At 46.6% G+C, this 23,770-nt stretch overlaps 1 protein-coding gene across 4 annotated transcripts in view; it reads right to left on the bottom strand.

The window, feature by feature from the left end:
- CD4 (CD4 molecule) overlaps window positions 1–23,453 on the bottom strand; it is a 30,226-nt gene extending 6,773 nt beyond the window's left edge. Inside the window, exons 1-3 of one of the 4 annotated variants that reach the window (XM_075119735.1) lie at window positions 23,158–23,450; window positions 7,694–7,804; window positions 4,444–4,568 (exon numbers count right to left, since the gene is read on the bottom strand). In XM_075119735.1, the coding sequence (XP_074975836.1) occupies window positions 4,444–4,504 (61 nt within the window). In that variant the 5' untranslated portion in view covers window positions 4,505–4,568; window positions 7,694–7,804; window positions 23,158–23,450. Of the gene's footprint in view, window positions 1–4,443; window positions 4,569–7,693; window positions 7,805–23,157 lie in introns of all 4 variants that reach the window. The other 3 variants (XM_075119741.1, XM_075119748.1, XM_048820738.2) reach the window with 3 other exon arrangements.
- Window positions 23,454–23,770: the final 317 nt, after the last annotated feature.

Genomic DNA, 23,770 nt, shown 5'->3' with positions numbered 1-23,770 from the left:
AGAGTTACAGCCATCTCTGTCTTGGTTTTTCTCTCTTACCTTTCCTCCCACTCCTGCTGACCTTACTTTCCATTCTCCCCTCCCTTGGATTTCCTCTCTTCATTTCTCTCCCCTGTGGCTCTCTCTTCTTTCATCCCCATTCTTTCCCATTCCTGCACACCCTCCCTACATTGCCTTCTCTCTCTTTCCCTAGCTGACAGAGATTCTGTTCTGTTTTACACACACACACACACACTTCTCCCTGGGCCCGTGCCTCCAGAAGGCTGCAGCATGGCCTTCAAAAATCACGAGTCAGGCCACCAAAAATATCATGAGAATAAAAATCATGAGATTTTAAAAATAAACCGGTGTTTTCTGTTTGGCGTTTTCAGGCCACACTCAGGTCAGGTTTTCACGCTTTTCTCTGTAAACTGGAGAGGCAAAATCTTCTTTTTTCTAATTGAAAGCTGAGAGTCTTGTGCAATCGTTCTCCATTCCTGCAGCTGTGGCTTTAAGAAAAACATCACGTATGGCAAGAGCTCCAATCAAATCACAACATCTGGCAAAACTGAGTCTGTCACAGCAAATCCCTCTGTAGGAGACATCGGACTGGCAGCAAGTACCCACCACCACCACCACAGGGACTGGGGTGGCATGGTGCAGGGGACAGGATTTTCCCTCCTGCACTCTGTGGTGAGTGGTTGGGATCAGTGCTGTATTTGATGTGATAGTGCCCAAAGGTCAGGTCCCTTACAAACAGTTCCACAGATTTGCAGGTTATTGGGAGCCCTGACCCACAGGACCAGGACTGGTCTTGGCACCCCTGCCCCACTATCATGACATCTTATCACTTCAGTCAGTGCAATGTCTCCCTGTTTCAGCGCTGCCAACACCATGCATTCAAAACTCCCAACTCAGATCCTCCTCCCCCGCAAATCATGCGATTGGCTCAAAAATTATGATTTTTTAAAAATAATAAACCACACTGGTTTGCACCTACATTCTGATCTTTATAGGGAAGTTGCCCAGCCCCAATTTGTATGTTGTCTTTTCAGGTTCAATATTCAAACTGAAACATACACACAAAAGTGCCAGAGGTCTCCTGTTTGGCTCCTTGGGGGCAGAGCCCCCTTGCATCTCCTACTCTTGATGGCAGAGAGCTGATCACTGACTATGTAGGTTTCCACTCATCTAAAATTTTGCAGGACACTCCTATATTTAGGATTCTGTCCTACCTCCTTGAGCCAGCCCACAGCCTGCACCCCAAGCAGACAGACCCTTTGTACAAAAATACTCTGCAGTCTAGGGGACACCAAGGCCTCATACCTCTACACTATGGGAGAGGCAACTATTATCCCACCCACTTTACAGATAAGGTAATTTCTAGCAGAACTGAGAATAGAACCCAGGCCTCTAACATAGGAGACCCAAATCTCAACCATCCTGCAAAACTGCCTTTCTTTAAATAATAATAATAATATAATAAAAAAATCTGTCATACTTATGTGTCCGGCCAGCCTGTCAGTAAACACTAGACCACACTCCCCTCCCAGAGCTAGCCACAGATTATCTGGGTAGTTCACTGGCAAAGTGGGTGTCACACCACCCTCTAGTAGTTGGTCCACATAAAGAATCATAGAATATCAGGGTTGGAAGGGACCTCAGGAGGTCATCTAGTCCAACCCCCTGCTCAAAGCAGGACCAATCCCCAATTAAATCATCCCAGCCAGGGCTTTGTCAAGCTTGGCTTTAAAAACCTCTAAGGATGGAGATTCTATCACCTCCCTAGGTAACCCATTCCAGTGCTTCACCACCCTCCTAGTGAAATAGTTTTTCCTAATATCCAACTTAGACCTCCCCCACTGCAACCTGAGACCATTTGCACCTTGTTCTGTCATCTGCCACCACTGAGAGCAGCCTAGCTCCATTCCCTTTGGAATCCCCCTTCAGGTAATTGAAGGCTACTATTAAATCCCCCCTCATTCTTCTCTTCTGCAAACTAAATAAGCCCAGTTCCCTCAGCCTCTCCTCATAAGTCATGTGCTCCAGCCCCCTAATCATTTTCAAGTATCAGGGGGTAGCCATGGTTGTCTGTATCCACAAAAACAACAAGGAGGTAGTCTTTAAGGTGCCACCGGACTCCTTCTAATCATTTTCGTTGTCCTCTGCTGGACTCTCTCCAATTTGTCCACATCCCTTCTCTAGTGTATCCAAAGCTGTATGCAATACTCCAGATGTGGCCTCACCAGTGCCGAATAGAGGCACTGGTGAGGGCACTATCCCTCGATCTGTTGGCAATGCTCCTACTAATGTCCAAAATGCCATTGGCCTTCTTGGCAACAAGGGCACACTGCTGACTCAGATCCAGCTTCTCGTCCACTGTAATCCCCAGGTCCTTTTCTGCAGAACTGCTGCTTAGCAAGTTGGTCCCCAGCCTGTAGCAGGGCACGGGATTCTTCTGTCCTAAGTGCAGGGCTCTGCACTTGTCCTTGTTGAAACTCATCAGATTTCTTTTGGCCCAATCCTCCAATTTGTCTAGATCACTCTGGACCCTATCCCTACCCTCCAGCATATCTACCTCTCCCTGCAGCTTAGCTTCATCCACGAACTTGCTGAGGGTGCAATCCATCCCATCATCCAGACCATCAATGAAGATGCTGAGCAAAACTGACTCCAGGACCAACCCCTGGGGCCTCCCACTTGATACCGGCTGCCAACTAGACATCGAGCCATTGATCACTAACCATTGAGCCCAACTATCCAGCCAGCTTTCTATCCACCTTACAGTCCATTCATCCAATCCATACTTCTTTAACTTGCTGGCAAGAATAATATGGGAGTATCAAAAGCTTTGCTAAAGTCAAGATATATCACGTCACATCCACCACTTTCCTCATATTTACTGAGCCAGTTATCTCATCATAGAAGACAATCAGGTTGGTCTGGCATGAGTTGCCCTTGGTGAATCCACGTTGACTGTTCCTGATCACCTTCCTCTCCTCCAAGTGCTTCAAAATGGATTCCTTGAGGACCTGCTCCATGATTTTTCCAGGGCCTGAGGTGAGGCTGACTGGTCTGTAGTTCCCCAGATTCTCCTTCTTCCCTTTTTTAAAGATGGGCGCTATATTTGCCTTTTTCCAATCGTCTGGGATCTCCCCTGATCGTCACGAGTTTTCAAAGATAATGGCCAATGGCTCTGCAATCACATCAGCCAACTCCCTCATCACCCTTGGATGCATTAGATCCAGACCCATGGACTTATGTGTGTCCAGCTTACTTATATTACCAGGTATTCCTTTAGCACAAGAAGATCTGTGTTGTGACTCTGAAAAGCCAAGGGTTCAAGTCCTGCTAAAAAATCCATGTGGAAAAAATACTTTGTGATCATGTTATGAAAGACTGTCTCATAACACATAATGCAGCCAAGGGCTAGGTTCCATAGCTAGCATCAGTTCCAGCATCTCCTACTGTTTGACATTAAAACCTCTGTGTTCTTGTATGTAATATTTATCCTCCTATGGGACCTCCTCTAGCTAGCATTAATTGAGGGATGGATGCCTCAGGGCATTGCCAATGGGTTACAGAGATGGTCACCAGTCTGACTCCAGCACAGCTCAGTTGAGACTGAAGGTTGTTTCCGTCTAATGCATCTTCAGGCTCTCACCCAGGTGCTGCCTCTGACCCCACTCCTGTCCACTCACAAAACCCTCTCACCTGAGTTTAGTGGTGCTTTCAGTATGGGCTAATTGGCCTGGCTAGGGGTACTGGCTAGTGCCCAAGTAAGCCACCCGCTTTGCAGGGAGGACACAGGATAAACCACTCAAGTATTTATTGGCCTCCAGTGCCTTTCCACAATCCTCCCATGTCCTCCTCCCCTCCCCCTGTGTCCTCCCACAATTCACTGGGAAAGAATTATGAAACAGCTCAGTTTATTGCAGCATAAAGAACCTGGGGATGTGCCCCCAGGAGTCCTAGAGACACCCACGGGTGAATGCCGTGGCAGTGAGGTCACAGTCATACAGGTTATGGTTTTGAAGTATGGCTGCTCACACCCGGGCTACGCTAACCCACGTGCTCAGACATGGGTGCTGATCATCTAAGTTACCTGTGCAGGGAAGACACACCTTAAGAGGGGCCATCTTTTTTGGTGTGGTGATCCAGCCAGTGTGTTTTCCCTGGTATTGATATCGAATTCAGTGTATTTTACACTGTCCCTAGATTTCCAGTTCTCCTGGGGCTGCAGGTTTCTGTATTATCACATGTAGCTGCATAGTGGTGGCTTCACTTTTACCTAATAAGGCCATTTTAGGCTTGTGGATTCAGTCCCATTATCAGTAATCGGATATGGCAGCCATTTAAAAAAAGGGCAAAACTTGTTTAGTTTGAAGCAGGAAACCAGGAGATCGTAAAGAGCCTAAAAATACCCAAGCTGCTGCACCACACCCTGCCCAGCCAGGGACTCACCGAGCTGCATCACAGAGAAGACAGCAAGGATGCTGTATGCCACGACTCTGGATGGGTTCATCCTCTTGGATTGTTCCTTCCCTCCGAGAACTATGAGCAGGAAATATCGTCCAGGTAAAGGGATCCTAATGCAGAAAAACCCAAATGAACTATTAATAGTGGTTTATTTTCCAAGTCTTGTGGCTCCATGGCTGGGCCTACGTACTTGGTCAATGCCCCTGGTATCTGCTGTGCTCCAGCACAGCTAGGTGGAAATTCTATCACTGAGACAGGTGAATTCAATATGACAATGAAGAATCCAGCCAGTGTGTTCTCCCTGGAGTTTGATACCGAATTCAGTGTATTTTACACTGTCCCTAGATTTCCAGTTCTCCTGGGGCTGCAGGTTTCTGAATTATCACATGAAACTGCTTTCTGTCAAAGTTGTGGGAGTGGGGGGTGCTGGAGGATTTTCAGCAGCACAGCAGTGGTTTGGCCTTTCTGCACTTGGAAAGGCACTATGGGGTTCCTGCACCCAGGTGGCAGTTGAGGCCTTTGCCCCAGGTAGGGGCTGCATCTCCTCTTTCCCTTCCTTTCTGAGAAGACAGGGGAAACTTTGAGCTTGAATGGGCCGAGGGGAGGCTAGAGGGCCTGCAAAGGCAGAGCAAAAATCTGGCCTTAATTGCTGCTTTGTGATGGATACAGACAGCTTGGAAAGCTCTTTTTAAAGGGTTTTCTGGTTAGTTAGTTTGTTTTTGTTTTTTACCTTAGAAATCTCATGACTATCAAGTCTGGTGTTCCCTGGAGGACTTGTTGGGATTCTCAGAAATGTAGAGCGGGGAAGAAGGGGAGGTGTAGAAATAGTAGTAAAAAGCGTTTTTCTCCCAAGTGTTTATTGCATTTGAATTAAACAGCTGTTAACTGAAATCTGAAAATCATGGAAACAAAACCCAAAGGTCTAAGGTCTGAATAAAAAGTTGATAAATTTCACACCCTGGGCGATGTAATTAAGATGACCTAAGACCCAGTGTGGACACTGCTATGCTGATGGAAGAATTCTAGCTACTGTCTCTCGGGGCAGGTCTATACTTAAAACACTGCTGTAGCACTTAAGTGAAGACACTTCTATGCCGACAGAAGAGAGCTCTCCTGTCGGCATAGTTAAAACTCCTCCCCGAGAAGCGGTAGCTATGTCGGCAGGAGAAGCTCTCCTGTCAACACAGTGCTGTCTACACCAGGGGTTAAGATTGGTATAATTACATCGCCCAGGGGTGTGTATTTTCCACACCTGTGAGTGACACAGTTACACCTACATAGGTCTGTAGTTTAGGCCTGGCCTTAGAGAGGTTACAGAGGGATAGGATACAGAGGGACCTAGACAAATGGAGGATTGGGCCAAAAGAAATCTGATGAGGTTCAATAAGGATAAGTGCAGGGTCCTGCACTTAGGACGGAAGAACCCAATGCACAGCTACAGACTAGGGACCGAATGGCTAGGCAGCAGTTCTGCGGAAAAGGACCTAGGGGTGACAGGGGACGAGAAGCTGGATATGAGCCAGCAGTGTGCCCTTGTTGCCAAGAAGGCCAATGGCATTTTGGGATGTATAAGTAGGGGCATAGTGAGCAGATCGAGGGACGTGATCGTCCCCCTCTATTCGACATTGGTGAGGCCTCATCTGGAGTACTGTGTCCAGTTTTGGGCCCCACACTACAAGAAGGATGTGGATAAATTGGAGAGAGTCCAGCGAAGGGCAACAAAAATGATTAGGGGTCTGGAACACATGACTTATGAGGAGAGGCTGAGGGAACTGGGATTATTTAGTCTGCAGAAGAGAAGAATGAGGGGGGATTTGATAGCTGCTTTCAACTACCTGAGAGGTAGTTCCAGAGAGGATGGTTCTAGACTATTCTCAGTGGTGGAAGAGGACAGGACAAGGAGTAATGGTCTCAAGTTGCAGTGGGGGAGGTTTAGGTTGGATATTAGGAAAAACTTTTTCACTAGGAGGGTGGTGAAACACTGGAATGCGTTGCCTAGGGAGGTGGTGGAATCTCCTTCCCTAGAAGTTTTTAAGGTCAGGCTTGACAAAGCCCTGGCTGGGATGATTTAATTGGGTATGGGACCTGTTTTTGAGCAGGGGGTTGGACTAGATGACCTTCTGAGGTCCCTTCCAACCATGATATTCTATGATTCTATGATTCTAGGTGGATTAACTACACCTGCGGAAGAACTACATCGATGCAGTAAGTGTCTGCACTACAGCGAGGCAGCTGTTGCTCTGTAGCATATCTGGTGCAGACCTACCCTGCATGTAAGAGCCAGAAAAATATGTAGGGTCCTGTTCTCCCCTGTGCTTGAACGTAGTGCAGGGAAGAGGCCATTGGAACCGGTTGTGGCTCCCTGATCCTTGGCTGCCTTGCAGCAGTTACTCTAACTTCTACTGCTGGCTCTACCATTTTCTCTCCCACTCTCAACATGCATCAGTCTGTCACCAAAATGGCCCCTCCCCCATCTTCACTGCCTCCATCAACTTTCCATTGGCAGAGATTCTCTGGGTGTAGGGAAATTGCCCTGTGGGACTCTGTAAGTTCACCATGCACTGCTTTACACAGTGCAAAATGAACTTTGTGGGCCAGAGAATCTGGCCCTTATTTATATAAATGAACGTTCAAGCTCTGGAGCCAGGAGTGGACTCTATGTAAGGCACACTCCATGGCTGCAGAATCACAAAATACAGAAAGGACCACAGGTGATATAGATGGATCCCAAGAAAGAGGAGGAATGGTACAGCAGCAGAGCTAGGAAGAGGGACAGGTTTAGGTATACACCGCCGGGGGGGGTGAAGGCTCCCCTCTTCTTGGCCCTGCTTCCTCTGCTACCATCCTTCCTCATTCTCTGGATCTATCTTTCTCACCTGCAGCCCTTGTGCTTTGTGATTTTGCAGCCATGAAATGTGGGGGTTGCAAGTTACGGGAGAAAGGAGGGACAGACATGGCTAGGAGAGCAAAGTCCCCCTTGGGTATTCCTGGGATGGTGCAGGTTTGCAGGAAACAGGAGGGATGGTGCTGGAGAACAAAGTCACCCATGTAACCACAGGACAGTGGGGGGAAGCAGGACTTGGGAAGAACAGACAGGGCCAGAGAGCAAAGCCCCCTGTGTTTCCCTAACAAAAACCCCATACCTCAGGTGGCTTCAGAGATGGTGTTGGGGCCACCATGCTCTGGTATCAGACCTCTCCCTACCCTCCCTCTGGCTCCTTTCATGCCCCCTCACCATTTCCTTCTCTTCTAGCTTCCTCAGTTCCACGAAGCAGGATATCTGTAACACCTTTAGCGCACTGCAGTGGTCGTGGTTAGGGCCGGATACAGAGCAGGAAGAAGAGCTCTGGGGACAGAATGTAAAGGGGTGGCAGGTAATTTGAGTTGTTCCTGTTTCTAAATTTAAGCTCTGCTGAATTTCCTCCTCAGGGCAGGAAGCTTGGCTGCCTGGGGTTGGGTGGGGAAGGGGCATTACAGTCCCACTATTGCCAATCCCAAGCATTGCAAAAATCATGAGATTCATAGAATATCATAGACTATCAGGGTTGGAAGGGACCTCAGATGGTCATCTAGTCCAACCCCCTGCTCAAAGCAGGACCAATCCCCAACTAAATCATCACAGCCAGAGCTTTGTCAAGCCTGACCTTAAAAACTTCTAAGGAAGAAGATTCCACCACCTCCCTAGGTAACACATTCCAGTGTTTCACCACCCTCCTAGTGAAAAAGTTTTTCCTAATATCCAACCTAAATCTCCCCCACTGCAACTTGAGACCATTACTCCTTGTTCTGTCATCTGCTACCACTGAGAACAGTCTAGAGACATCCTCTTTGGAACCCCCTTTCAGGTAGTTGAAAGCAGCTATCAAATCCCCCCTCATTCTTCTCTTCTGCAGACAAAACAATCCCAGTTCCCTCAGCCTCTCCTCATAAGTCATGTGTTCCAGTCCCCTAATCATTTTTGTTGCCCTCCGCTGGATGCTTTCCAATTTTTCCACATCCTTCTTGTAGTGTGGGGCACAAAACTGGACACAGTACTCCAGATGAGGCCTCACCAATGTCGAATAGAGGGGAACGATCATGTCCCTCGATCTGCAGGCAATGCCCCTACTTATACATCCCAAAATGCCATTGGCCTTCTTGGCAACAAGGGCACACTGTTGACTCATATCCAGCTTCTCATCCACTGTAACCCCTTGGTTAAAGATTGGATTAAAGATCATGAGATTTTTAAAAATACTAAATGTTGGTTTCTTTTTATTTGTTTTCTGGTTCGTGGGCCTTTATGGCTCCCATTGTCAAGCGTTTCTCTCCAGCCATGAGGGCTAGAAACTTACTCCAGGAGCTGGAGCTTTAAGACAAACACCGACTATCATGAGACTCATGATAAAGTCATGAAAATTGGCGACACTGTTAAATCCCAGGAGCTCTCCTGTCTCGGATAGAGATCAGGCCTCCTTATGCAGCTAGTATGTTTTCTGCTTCTTTATATCTGTAGCAGGAGGGGTGGGGAAGGTCCTAGGTAGAAGCCCTGTAGTGCAGGTAGGAGAGAGACAGACACCGGAGGACAGATTAGCTTTAGGGTGTCTCTGCTCTTAAAAAACTACAGTGGCCAGGGCTGGATTAACCTTTTATGGGCCAGGTGCCAAACATATGTGTGGGCTCCCATGGAGGCAATGGAGCATGGCACGGGGTGGGGGTGGGGGGGCGGTCTTCGGAGCAAGGGGCCAGACAGGGGCATGACATTGCAGGGGCAGCCCCACTTCACCCAGCCCAGTGCAAGGGCACTATTTACAAACCAGCAGTTGCCAGACACACAGTGGCCCACCTGGCCCTATGCAGCCAGTATGCCCCTTCCCCTCAGGGGTGATCCCACACCGCACCACACATCCCCCTCCCCCACCCCGCCCAACACCCCCCCGACATCCTGTCCACAAATGCACACCACCACCCTTGCCCTGCGCCCCCCTGCCCACAGCCCTAACAAAACTGCCCAGCACCCCACACAGAACCCCCACTCCCTAGTGCCCCAACACACAAAGATCTTCCCCACCCTTTCACAGCCTAGCACTCCCCCCCAGGCACCCCAGAGACCCACTCCCCCATGCCCTGCCTCCTGTCCGCACTCACCGGCCCTCTGGGAGGCAACTGTGTTTGCTAGGCTGAGCCGGCAGTGCAGCCGGGGCTGGTCCCGGGGTGGGGAATCGCTCTGGCTCCTCGGGAGTGGTGCAATCAGCCAGGCCAGGGCCTGCCCCAGCCGGGCTCCCTCAGGACTGACTTGCCTGGAGGGGCCCAGCCAAGCCCCCCACATCTCCACCACCTGGCTGAGACTGGCCTCCGGGGAGACAGATGGGGCCCCACAGGTGGTGAGAAACAGAGACTGCCCGGAGCCGGAGGTGCACTGGGATCCGGCCAGGAGGCAGAGAGAAGCTGGCAGGTGGGGCCAGGGGGTGAAGAGGATCCCTCGGCTGGCTAGCGGGCAGGCCGAGAGGAGCAAGTGGTGAGCGGGGTGAGGGGTGGCTGGCAGGTCTCAGGGTACAGTGCAAGCAGAGCAGGCCTGGGCCCCTTCTGAGCATGGCACCATTATAAACCCAGCACTGACAGCGGCACAGCTGCACCACTTTAGTACTTCAGTGTAGACACTGCATACCCCAATGGGAGGTGTCCTCCTGTCAGCGTAGGTAATTCTTCTGTTGACCTACCACTGTCTACTCAAGGACTTAGGTCAGCTTAACTACGCCACTCAGGGGTGTCGATTTTTTATACCCCTGAGTGATGTAGTTATGCCAACTTAATTTTCTAGTGCAGACTGGGCCTTAGAGGTAATACTACTTTCTTTACTCAGATAAAGTTCCCTGTTCAGTGTTACATGAAAGCAACTTTTTCTGTGATTCTTTACCACTGGCACATGCAGTGGCATCGAAAGCAGTCTGGTTTTGAATCAACATATATAAGAGGAAAAATAAATGCTAAAGTTCAGCCTGCCTCAAAGACTTTTAGTTTGCTAAGTACATGAAGTAGCCCGCATAGAAGGGGCACTTCACAGAGAGTGGGGCACCACAGGTCAACTCATTAATTGATGCACTGCGGAGTGAAGCTGAAAATACTTGGAAATCATTTGCTTCCACAGAGGAAGAGTGTGAGAATAGCAATTTACATTATTCAAAGAAAATAAGCTGAGCATTAATTCCAAAAGGGGTGTCATACACAGATAGAGGCAATCTTATATCAGAAGATGTGGAGGCCTGGAGAAAGTGTGGACTTTTTTTTATAAGGGCCCCATCTGACCTAGCAGAGCATTGCGACTTTGGTATTAATAAGGCAGACCATACGAGAGATCATCTAATAGCTGGAACTCAAAAGAAGGGACTTTCCAGAAAATAACAATTGATGTCCAGAACAGGAGGTGCAACAGTCACACCAGCAGTCTGTGCTAGTGAAAATAAAAGACGCTTTGCAAGAAAGCAATCAGAGCTAGATACAAGAAATAAACAAGGGGGAATTCCCATGGTGAAAAGGGAAGCATAAGAACATAAGAATGGCCATACTAGGTCAGACCAAAAGGCATCAAGCCCAGTGTCCTGTCTACCAACAGTGGCCAATGCCAGGTGCCCCAGAGGGAGTGAACCTAACTGGTTATGATCAAGTGATCTCTCTCCTGCCATCCATCTCCACCCTCTGACAAACAGAGGCAAGGGACACCATTCCTTACCCATCCTGGCTAATAGCCATTAATGGACTTAACCTCCATGAATTTATCCAGTTCTCTTTTAAACCCTGTTATAGTCCTAGCCTTCACAACCTCCTCAGGCAAGGAGTTCCATAGGTTGACTGAGCGTTGAGTGAAGAACTTCCTTTTATTTGTTTTAAACCTGCTACCCATTAATTTCATTTGGTGGCCCCTAGTTCTTATATTATGGGAACAAGTAAATAACTTTTCCTTATTCACTTTCTCCACACCACTCATGATTTTATATACCTCTATCATATCCCCCCTTAGTCTCCTCTTTTCCAAGCTGAAAAGTCCTAGCCTCTTTAATCTCTCCTCATATGGGACCCGTTCCAAACCCCTCATCATTTTAGTTGCCCTTTTCTGAACCTTTTCTAATGCCAGTATATCTTTTTTGAAATATCTTATTCTCTATCCCTTTTTTAATGTTTCCTAACATCCCGTTTGCTTTTTTGACTGCTGCTGCACTCTGTGTGGACATCTTCAGAGAACTATCCACAATGACTCCAAGATCTTTCTCCTGATTAGTTGTAGCTAAATTAGCCCCCATCATATTGTACGTATAGTTGGGGTTATTTTTTCCACTGTGCATTATTTTACATTTATCCGCATTAAATTTAATTTGCCATTTTGTTGCCCAATCACTTAATTTTGTGAGATCTTTTTGAAGTTCTTCACAGTCTGCTTTGGTCTTAACTATCTTGATCAGTTTAGTATCATCTGCAAACTTTGCCACCTCACAGTTTACCGCTTTCTCCAGATCATTTATGAATAAGTTGAATAGGATTGGTCCTAGGACTGACCCTTGGGGAACAGCACTAGTTACCCCTCTCCATTCTGAAAATTTACCATTTATTCCTACCCTTTGTTCCCTGTCTTTTAACCAGTTCTCAATCCATGAAAGGATCTTCCCTCTTATCCCATGACAACTTAATTTACGTAAGAGCCTTTGGTGAGGGACCTTGTCAAAGGCTTTCTGGAAATCTAAGTACACTATGTCCACTGGATCCCCCTTGTCCACACGTTTGTTGACCCCCTCAAAGAACTCTAATAGATTGGTAAGACATGATCTCCCTTTACAGAAACCATGTTGACTTTTGCGCAACAATTTATGTTCTTCTATGTGTCTGACAATTTTATTCTTTACTATTATTTCAACTAATTTGCCCGGTACTGACGTTAGATTTACTGGTCTGTAATTCCCAGGATCACCTCTAGAGCCCTTCTTAAATATTGGCGTTACATTAGCTATTTTCCAGTCACTTGGTACAGTAGCTGGTTACAAACCAGAGTTAATAGTTCCGCAATTTCACATTTGAGTTCTTTCAGAACTCTTGGGTGAATGCCCTCTGGTCCTGGTGACTTGTTACTGTTAAGTTTCTCAATTAATTCCAAAACCTCCTCTAGTTACACTTCAATCTGTGACAATTGCTCAGATTCGTCACCTACAGAAGACGGCTCAGGTTTGGGAATCTCTGTAACATGCTCAGCCGTGAAGACTGAAGCAAAGAATTCATTTAGTTTCTCTGTGATGACTTTATCGTCTTTAAGTGCTCCTTTTCTATCTCGATTGTGCAGGGGCCCCACTGGTTGTTTAGCAGGCTTCCTGCTTCTGATGTACTTAAAAAACATTTTGTTATTATCTTTTGAGTTTTTGGCTAGCTGTTCTTCAAACTCCGTTTTGGCTTTTCTTACTACATTTTTACATTTAATTTGGCAATGTTTATGCTGCTTTCTATTTACCTCACTAGGATTTGACTTCCACTTTTTAAAAGATGCCTTTTTATCTCTCACTGCTTCTTTTACATGGTTGTTAAGCCACAGTGGCTCTTTTTTAGTTCTTTTACTGTGTTTTTTAATTTGGGGTATACATGTATGTTGAACCTCTATTATGGTGTCTTTGAAAAGTGTCCATGGAGCTTGCAGGGATTTCACTCTTGTCACTGTACCTTTTAATTTCTGTTTGACTAACCTCCTCATTTTTGCACAGTTCCCCTTTCTGAAATTAAGTGCCACAGTGTTGGGCTGTTGAGATGTTCACTTATCATCTGGCCAGGTGACAATGCCTGCTCCACTGAGGAAAGGAGCCCCTGCTTGGAGCAAAGCTGATCTACTGGAACTGATCAGTGTTTGGTGAGAGGAGGCTGTGCAGGGACCCAGGATGCCCCATGATCAAACCCTCAACCCCCCTTCCCACAAGACCCATTGTCAAAATGGAGAAAGCTTTGCTGAGGGCTAGATGCACTCAGTGCGCTGCTTTCATCCACGATGGAAGTGCTGCAAATATAAACACTCACTGATGCCTGTGGATGTACGTGAGTACACAAACCAGCACTTTTCTTTCAATGGTTCACTATAACGTTGAAACTGACTGCGCAAAAATTCTGCAAGTACAGACATAGCCTAAATTCCTGTGTAGACAGCACTAGGTTGACAGAAGAATTCTTCCATCAATCCAAGTATTGCCTCTTGGGGAGGTGGATTTACTGCAGTGACTGGAGAACTCCTCCCATAGCTGTAGTGTCTACACTAAGCACCACAGCAGCACATCTGCAGCTATGCCACGGTAGTGTAGACACCTACTACAGCGACAGAAGGAGGTTTTCTATCACTGTAGTACATCCACTTCTCCAAGAGGTGGTAGCTAGGTTCACAGAATACTTCTTCTGTCGTCCTACCTGTGTCAGAGGTTTGGGCAACCTAACTACACTGTACAGGGTGTAAAACTTTTCACAGCCTTCAGCAACGTAGCTAGATCAACCTAAGTTTTAGGTGTAGACCAGGCCTGTTTGCCCTAATCTACTACTGAAGTTACCCCCTAGACAGATTGGCATCAGCACGGCCTAGCCTGTTTGATGGCCCATCAAGGGCTATCAACTGTACAATTAACCCATTGAAAGGAGCCAAGGAAGACACTTTATGAGTCATCAAGGCATGTGGTAGGCTTGTGGACAGAGAAGTCTAAGGCTTCCATGCCATATGCTGTGAAGCTTGTATCTGGGACACGGGAAGTACAAGCCACATGGCAAAAGACTATAAATGGCCGCTGCATCATCTCCATTTTGTCTTCATTCCTGCTTCTTACCTCTGGAGTGACTTTCTACAAACTGAAGCTCTGAACAAAGGACTGAATGACCCATCCAAGCTGTGGATGTATTTCAGAGGAACTTTTAAGCCAGCCAACTCACCAATATTGCTAAGATCCTGATATATGGACTTTGATAGTCTCTGTATGTATTTGATTGCTTTACCATTTAAAAACTCTCTTCTTGTTCTTTCTTTTATCTTTATAATAAATGTTTAGTTTTAGATGCTAAAGGGTTGGCTGGCAGCTTGGTATTTTGGGTAAGATCCAACCTAATATTGATCTGGCAATGTGTCTGGCCCTTTGGGATTCAGACGAACATTTTGTATAGTGAGCCGAGTTTTTTAAATAACTCCTCACCTTACTGGACGTAGGTGCTGACTGGGAACCAAAGAAATGGAATGCAATAAAGGGGGCTGTGTGATTTCTTTTTTTCGCTTCTTGATAATCAGTGTGGGGTATCAGAAGCACAGTTTGTGACTGCAATAGTGCATGAGTTCAGGGGACTGGAGTAGATGACCTCTCAAGATCCCTTCCAATCCTATGATTCTATGAGCACTGTTGGCTCTAACTGGCCACTTGATGGCAGCCTGAGCAGAGAAACTATGGATTGAATGGGCCAGGAGACTGGAATCCCCTCAGGCACTCATCAGGGCAGGGTGAAGCACAGTAGGCAGGTGCTGTGCTGTGCCAGAGGGAGTTTGCTCTGCTCCTGCCTGGGCTATATACCCTCTGGAGATACAGGAGTTAGTCTCTAGGGGTTGCCAAGCTACTTCCTCCCCTAGCACTGAGTTCCCTTTTCCTCCCCTCCCACAGAATATCTGTCTGTGTTAGTTTCCATAGCTCACAGAGCAGGTCAAATGCTGCCGAGAAACAATCAGTGGAGAAAAGAGGCCATGGGAAGTGGCAACAGATACCAAACCATGTCTGCCACCAGCTCTGGTCTGGGAGCTTTTCTCACTCTCTCCAGCCTTGGCTGGGGTAGTAACCCTAGGTGCCCCAGTGTAGACAGCTCTCTGCTCCAGCAGCTGTTGATTAGATCAGCACCAAGTCCCTTAAACTGGCTCTCAGGAAGGTTTGATGACATGGCACTGCAAATGGTAATGGCAGATGATGGCCCATCATTCTAGGGTTCCTAGCACAGCTAGCACTGGAGTTCGTAACAGTGGGAAATCGTTAGAAAAGGTCCCAAGTGCAAACAAGACATCTGTGTGTGTGTGTGTGTGTGTGTGTGTGTGTTCGTTCCTCTTTCTCTCTTTCAGGCTGTGCGGTTTCCTTGTTTTGTTCTCGCTCTTGCTTGTGGCTGTGTTTTTGATCTGGAGGCAGCTTGCTTCTTAAGAGATGGTGCAGGCCACCAGTCCTCTGCAGAAAGATTTCCACCCCCTCAGCCCCTCCCCAAGCACTGGGTTTCCCCCACGCCTGGCTATTTTGTCCCAGGACAGGATCTGAAGCATCCTACAACTTCTCATTTCTAAACTTCACTTCAGTTTGATTTGAATTTGGGGCTCAGAATGTTTAGCTCCTTCATCAGACTAATCTCTTGTTATCTCTCGCAAATGATCTAGAAAGCTAAAGTAAGGGCTTGTCTACACTTAAAACTTTGCAGCAGCACAGCTGCAGCTGCACCACTGTAGTGCTACAGTGAAAACATGACCCATGCGAATAGGACGGCTTCTTTTACCTGCACAGAAAATCCACCTTCCTGAGAGGCGGTAGCTAGGTCAACAGGAGAATTCTTCCATCAACCTAGCGCTGTCTACACTGCGGGTTAGGTCAGATTAACTGTGTTACTCAGGGGTGCGGATTTTGCTGATACTGGCCTAATTTCCTCATGTAGACCAGGCCTTAAGCTGAGCTGGCCAGGAAGAAGCTGTTTTATTAATGATAATTGCTTTGAAACTGTCTTTCCATCATAAAAGCAACAAATGTGTATGAATGTAACAATGGGTAAGGGCAATGTAAGAGGAAAAGACCGAGCAAGACAAAGGAGTCTGACAGTGCCAGAGAGCAAAGAGAGACAGGATTCAGGCACATTCAGCATGCCCCCATTATCTGTGGGCCTCAGAGGGCCCAGTTCTCACACAGACACAAGCTACAGGGGTGAGGGATAGCTCAGTGGTTTGAGCATTGGCCTGCTAAACTCAGGGTTGTGAGCTCAATCCTTGAGGGAGCCATTTAGGGATCTGGGGCAAAAATTGGGGCTTGGTCCTGCTTTGAGCAGGGGGTTGGACTAGATGACCTCCTGAGGTCCCTTCCAACCCTGATATTCTATGATTCTATGATACAGGCACTGACCCTGCTTTGATCTCCCGCCACGATGCCTCTTGATTGCCACTCCACCACTGAGATGAGTTGTTACCTCACAGAGCTGCTCTGACTTGAATGTCCTCATGGCCAGGATTGAGTGGGCCATGGAGACTGAAGCTCCCACTCAGCCAGAGATGGGATCCCACAGGAGAGGGTCAGGTATACTGCTGAGGGGTACTGTGCATTATGTGTGGCAGGGAGAACTCTCTCTGCCTTTGGCAGGCTGGGGTGACACAGAAGGGATGCCAAATAAGTCCCTCAGGTCAGTGCCAAATTCCCTCCAAACAATTTAAAAATATACATCAAATTGCAGCTATAAAAGTCCATGAAATCTGAGCTGAAGAAGCCCCTCCAAATCCCATCTCTTTACCCAACTTGGGGCCAGGAACCTGTCCCATCTCTGCTTCCCCCATCAGTTCTTTAGAGCTTCTAACCCCCAGTGTCCTGAGTGTTGGAGTCTTGGCCCTTCCCTTGGGGACATGGCTCCCCAGGTTCACAGACACTTCAGCCTGGGGACGGCTCCTGTGTTACTTTCTCTTGGCTCAGACTCAGTCCTTTCTCCCAAATGTTATCACTCCTTGGCTCCCTAAACAATTGCCCCTCCCCCCAGTTTACATTCCTGCCCACTTGCAAACTTTGAATACTGAGCTTAAGATATTTGAAGCCAGAGCAAGTAATCAGATATTGACCTTGTGAAGTACCCTCCAACAACAGACCTGGCCATCCATTCCCACACTAATGAGTGCATGGTAGAGACAGATGGATTATTAGACAGACAGCTATGATACCTACAGTAATAAAGAGACTGATAGGTTTCAGAGTAGCAGCCGTGTTAGTCTGTATTCGCAAAAAGAAAAGGAGGACTTGTGGCACCTTAGAGACTAACAAATTTATTTGAGCATAAGCTTTCATGAGCTACAGCTCACTTCATCGGATGCATTCAGTGGAAAATACAGTGGGGAGATTTATATACATTGAGAACATGAAACAAATGGTGTTACCATACACACTGTAACCAGAATGATCACTTAAGGTGAGCTATTACCAGCAGGAGAGCGGGGTGGGGCGGAAACCTTTTGTCATGATAATCAATGTGGGCCATTTCCAGCAGTTGACAAGAACATCTTAGGAACAGTGAGGGGTGTGTGTGGGGGAATAAACATGGGGAAATAGTTTTACTTTGTGTAATGACCCATCCACTCCCAGCCTCTATTCAAGCCTAAGTTAATTGTTTCCAGTCTGCAAATTAATTCCAATTCAGCAGTATCTCTTTGGAGTTTGTTCTTGAAGTTTTTTTGTTGAAGAATTGCCACTTTTAGGTCTGTAATCGAGTGACCAGAGAGATTGAAGTGTTCTCCAACTGGTTTTTGAATGTTATAATTCTTGAAGTCTGATTTGTGTCCATTTATTCTTTTATGTAGAGACTGTCCAGTTTGACCAATGTACATGGCAGAGGGGCATTGCTGGCTCATGATGGCATATATCACATTGGTAGAAGTGCAGGTGAACAAGCCTCTGATAGTGTGGCTGATGTGATTAGGCCCTATGATGGTGTCCCCTGAATAGATATGTGGACACAGTTGGCAACGGGCTTTGTTGCAAGGATAGGTTCCTTGGTTCGTGGTTCTGTTGTGTGGTGTGTGGTTGTTGGTGTGTATTTGCTTCAGGTTGGGGGGCTGTCTGTAAGCAAGGACTGGCCTGTCTCCCAAGATCTGTGAGAGTGATGGGTCGTCCTTCAGGATCGGTTGTAGATCCTTGATGATGCATTGGAGAGGTTTTAGTTGGGGGCTGAAGGTGATGGCTAGTGGCATTCTGTTATTTACTTTGTTGGGCCTGTCCTGTAGTAGGTGACTTCTGGGTACTCTTCTGGCTCTGTCAATCTGTTTCTTCACTTCAGCAGGTGGGTTTTCTAGTTGTAAGAATGCTTGATAGAGATCTTGCAGGTGTTTGTCTCTGTCTGAGGGGTTGGAGCAAATGCAGTTGTATCGTAGAGCTTGGCTATAGACAATGGATTGTGTGGTGTGGTCTGGATGAAAGCTGTAGGCATGTAGGTAGGAATAGTGGTCAGTAGGTTTCCAGTATAGAGTGGTGTTTATGTGACCATTGCTTATTAGCACCATAGTGTCCAGGAAGTGGATCTCTTGTGTGGACTGGTCCAGGCTGAGGCTGATGGTGGGATGGAAATTGTTGAAATCATGGTGGAATTCCTCAAGGGCTTCTTTTCCATGGGTGCAGATGATGAAGATGTCATCAGTGTAGCGCAAGTAGAGTAGGGGCATTAGGGGACGAGAGCTGAGGAAGCGTTGTTTTAAGTGAGCCATAAAAATGTTGGCATACTGTGGGGCCATGCGGGAACCCATAGCAGTGCTGTTGATTTGAAGGTATACATTGTCCCCAAATGTGAAATAGTTATGGGTGAGGACAAAGTCACAAAATTCAGCCACCAGGTTAGCCGTGACATTATCGGGGATAGTGTTCTTGACAGCTTGTAGTCCATCTTTGTGGGGAATGTTGGTGTAGAGGGCTTCTACATCCATAGTGGCCAGGATGGTGTTTTCAGGAAGATCACCGATGGATTGTAGTTTCCTCAGGAAGTCAGTGGAGTCTCGAAGATAGCTGGGAGTGCTGGTAGCATAGGGCCTGAGGAGGGAGTCTACATAGCCAGACAATCCTGCTGTCAGGGTGCCAATGCCTGAGATGATTGGGTGCCCAGGATTTCCAGGTTTATGGATCTTGGGTAGCAGATAGAATACCCCAGGTCGGGGTTCCAGGGGTGTGCCTGTGCGGATTTGTTCTTATGCTTTTTCAGGGAGTTTCTTGAGCAAATGCTGTAGTTTCTTTTGGTAACGCTCCGTGGGATCAGAGGGTAATGGCTTGTAGAAAGTGGTGTTGGAGAGCTGCCGAGCAGCCTTTTGTTCATATTCCGACCTATTCATGATGACGACAGCACCTCCGTTGTCAGCGTCTTTGATTATGATGTCAGAGTTGTTTCTGAGGCTGTGGATGGCATTGTGTTCTGCATGGCTGAGGTTATGGAAAAGAAGCCCTTGAGGAATTCCACCATGATTTCAACAATTTCCATCCCACCATCAACCTCAGCCTGGACCAGTCCACACAAGAGATCCACTTCCTGGACACTATGGTGCTAATAAGCAATGGTCACATAAACACCACCCTATACCGGAAACCTACTGATCGCTATTCCTACCTACATGCCTCCAGCTTTCATCCAGACCATACCACACAATCCATTGTCTACAGCCAAGCTCTACGATACAACTGCATTTGCTCCAACCCCTTAGACAGAGACAAACACCTGCAAGATCTCTATCAAGCATTCTTACAACTAGAAAACCCACCTGCTGAAATGAAGAAACAGATTGACAGAGCCAGAAGAGTACCCAGAAGTCACCTACTACAGGACAGGCCCAACAAAGAAAATAAGAGAACGCCACTAGCCATCACCTTCAGCCCCCAACTAAAACCTCTCCAATGCATCATCAAGGATCTACAACCGATCCTGAAGGACGACCCATCACTCTCACAGATCTTGGGAGACAGGCCAGTTCTTGCTTACAGACAGCCCCCCAACCTGAAGCAAATACACACCAACAACCACACCCCACACAACAGAACCACGAACCAAGGAACCTATCCTTGCAACAAAGCCCGTTGCCAACTGTGTCCACATATCTATTCAGGGGACACCATCATAGGGCCTAATCACATCAGCCACACTATCAGAGGCTTGTTCACCTGCACTTCTACCAATGTGATATATGCCATCATGAGCCAGCAATGCCCCTCTGCCATGTACATTGGTCAAACTGGACAGTCTTTACGTAAAAGAATAAATGAACACAAATCAGACTTCAAGAATTATAACATTCAAAAAGCAGTTGGAGAACACTTCAATCTCTCTGGTCACTTGATTACAGACCTAAAAGTTGCAATTCTTCAACAAAAAAACTTCAAAAACAGATTCCAACGAGAGACTGCTGAATTGGAATTAATTTGCAAACTGGGTACAATTAACTTAGGCTTGAATAGAGGCTGGGAGTGGATGGGTCATTACACAAAGTAAAACTATTTCCCCATGTTTATTTCCCCACCCCCGACCCCTCACTGTTCCTCAGACGTTCTTGTCAACTGCTGGAAATGGCCCACCTTGATTATCACTGCAAAAGGTCCGTCCCCCCCCCGGCCCTCCTGCTGGTAATAGCTCACCTTAAGTGATCATTCTGGTTACAGTGTGTATGGTAACACCCATTGTTTCATGTTCTCGGTGTATATAAATCTCCCCACTGTATTTTCCACTGCATGCATCCGATGAAGTGAGCTGTAGCTCACGAAAGCTTTTACTCAAATAAATGTGTTAGTCTCTAAGATGCCTCAAGTTCTCCTTTTCTTTTTTCAAAGAGACTGATGTTCACAAAAAGATCTAAGAAACATACTAGCTGTGGTCAGTGCACGAGGTGGTTTCCATTTGACATTTTCTGGGGTTTCAGCATTTATGAACATGAGCTCTCAGTGTGATGCTGTTGCAAAAAGGGCTAATGGGATTTTTGGATGCATAAAGAAGGGAGTAATGCATAGAAGCAGGGAGGTGATTCTACCTCCGTGTACGGCAATGGTGAGACTGATACTGGAATACGGCATCCAGTGCTCATGTCCATATTTCTAAAAGGATGTTGAAAAATTGGAGAGGGTGCAGAGAAGAGCAACATAAAATTATTCAAGGTCTGAAAAACCTGCCTTACAGTGAGAGACGTAAGGAGCTCAATCTATTTAGCTTATCAAAGAGGCAACTTGAACTCAAACTATAACTACCTTTTTTGTAGCAGACAAAGGTTTAACAAGACCCAGTGGCTGGAAGCTCAAGTGAGAAAAATTCAAACTGGACATAAAATGCAATTTTTAAACAGTGGAACAATTTATCAAAGGATGTGGTAAATTTCCCGTCACTTAGGCATTTTAAATGAAGACTGGTTATCTTTCCAAAAGACTCGTACTAGCTCAACCACAAGTTATTGGACTTGTTGTAGAATCACTGAGACCCTCAATGGCCTGTGTAATACAGGAGGTCAGACTAGATGATCACAATGGTGCCTTCTGGCCTTAAAATATATGAAACGGACGTACAGCACACACACACACACACGCATACACACACACATACATCTGGCTGGGAGCTGCCATCTCATTGTCCTGCACTTTGGTCTGATGATAAAATTCCCCTCCTTGGAGGGTGTTTGGGGACGACGACAACAGGTGGCTGGTAACAGGGAGAACCACTGCTCCCCCTCCCCCCACAACTACACACATGCTGCCCTTACTGCCCACTGCAGTATGGAAAAGAGTTCAGGTGTACATCATGAGTGAGGGGGAAGTCAATGTCAGGGTCTTGTAAAGGGCTCATCTTGGGACCTCCCAGTGTATCTGGGTTTTACTAGACATCTTGGTCAACATGGGTTGAGTGTGTAACTCTTCCTCCCTCTCTGACTATGCCTTCATCTTTTGCTTTCTTTCTTTCTTTCTTTTCCCCCATGTCCCTGGGTGTCCCTAACCCTCCAGTTGGCAGAAGCTGAGAGTGGACGGCAGGGGATAGATCACTTGATGATTGCCCTGTTCTGTTCATTCCCTCTGAAGCATCTGGCACGGGTCACCATCAGAGACAGGATACTGGTCTAGGTGGACCATTGGTTCGACCCAATATGGCGCTTCTTTCTTTCTTTCTTTCTTTCTTTCTTTCTTTCTTTCTTTCTTTCTTTCTTTCTTTCTTTCTTTCTTTCTTTCTTTCACCTACAGTTTTGCATAACCAAATCTCTCAGGCCATCTCTTAGTGACCCACAATCCCATCCAACCTAATTCTGAATCTATGTGGATACTGTTAGATCAAAAGTTCATGCTACATTGAGGAGAGACAGAAAAGGGAGCAGAGGAACAGCAGAAACCTCGGGTGAAGAAAGGAGTCAAAAGAGGGAGAGGTATTGTACTACTGTGGGAGCTGTCTTAGGAAAACCAGAAAAATAAAATAAACTCGATAGCTATATATGAAGAAAGTTCTAGAAACATACATGGAGAAAAGAGAGATGGATCCAGTGAAAAAACAGGGTGAAAACCAAAGCAAAGACATGTACAAATACGGAGGGTAAAGAACGGAAAGGGAAAGAGAAAACTTCTAATGAACGAATGCCTCCATTGTCGACACTGGCTGCAGTAACACCCTGCTTTGTGCCAGCCGAGCTCTGGGGCAGCTCCTGTGCCACTACCCCAGAGCCTGAGCAGTTTTTTGGGGGAGAAAATATTTTTTGCTAAAAATAAATGTCTCACCTTTGGCGAGCAGGGCAAAGACGGGTGTCAGCAACAGTTCAGTTCCAAACGCTTTTGCCAGCTTAGAAAATAGCCCATAAGAGTGGCAAAAGCAGCACTTGTCCCTGGCCAGTACTGCATGCTCTTTGGGACAGAATTTTATGAATAAAATGGGTCAAAAAATAAGAAAAGTACAAAAAATAGATGTCCTTGTTCTGGTCACATTGAAAGAAAGAATGATCAATATTTAGTAAAATATTTTCCTTACCTCTTTTTCTCTCTCTCTCTGTCTGCCTCTCTCGTGCGCTGTGTTCGTCACCAGCTGTACATGATCTAAGAGAAACAACAACTGACACAGCAGAGAAAAATGATGATTTTCAGAAAGCTGCTCAGATGTTGGCCTTTCTGTCTCCTCTTCTCATACAACAGTCCCAACAAGGGCTTGATGACAGTTCATGTTCTGCTCAGGGTCCATGCACCGCCTTCTTATTTGACTGGTGGTTTCCCATAAGCATTTGAACACAATTCTTGGTCTCGAGGGAAACGCTGACTATAGAAGAGGGTTATTTAGTACGGTGCTTGTCTTAGGGGAAGTGCCTATGCAAAGCTGCGAGGGCCTACTGGCTGTATGCGCATGTATAGGATGCCATGACTGGGCAGGGGCTTGGAAAGGTCAGTGAGTGGAAACCTGCATGGTTTCAGGGTGCGTGTGCATTTATGGTGTTGTGTGGCAGCAGGCCCAGGGGATTCTCTGTGGGTTTGTATATTTGGAATATGTCAAGGTTAAGTCGGAGTTAATAATCACAACCTCTGTTCCTGACCTCTACAAACCTTGTGTCCTCCCCCCTCCCCGCCCCAAGAGTGAGTACAGCCTGGGCAGT

Source organism: Caretta caretta, chromosome 1, assembly GCF_965140235.1.
Source record: "Caretta caretta isolate rCarCar2 chromosome 1, rCarCar1.hap1, whole genome shotgun sequence".
NCBI lineage: Eukaryota > Metazoa > Chordata > Testudines > Cheloniidae > Caretta > Caretta caretta.
The sequence above is the reverse complement of the archived record's forward strand: the minus strand, read 5'-3'. Positions and strand labels throughout refer to the sequence as shown.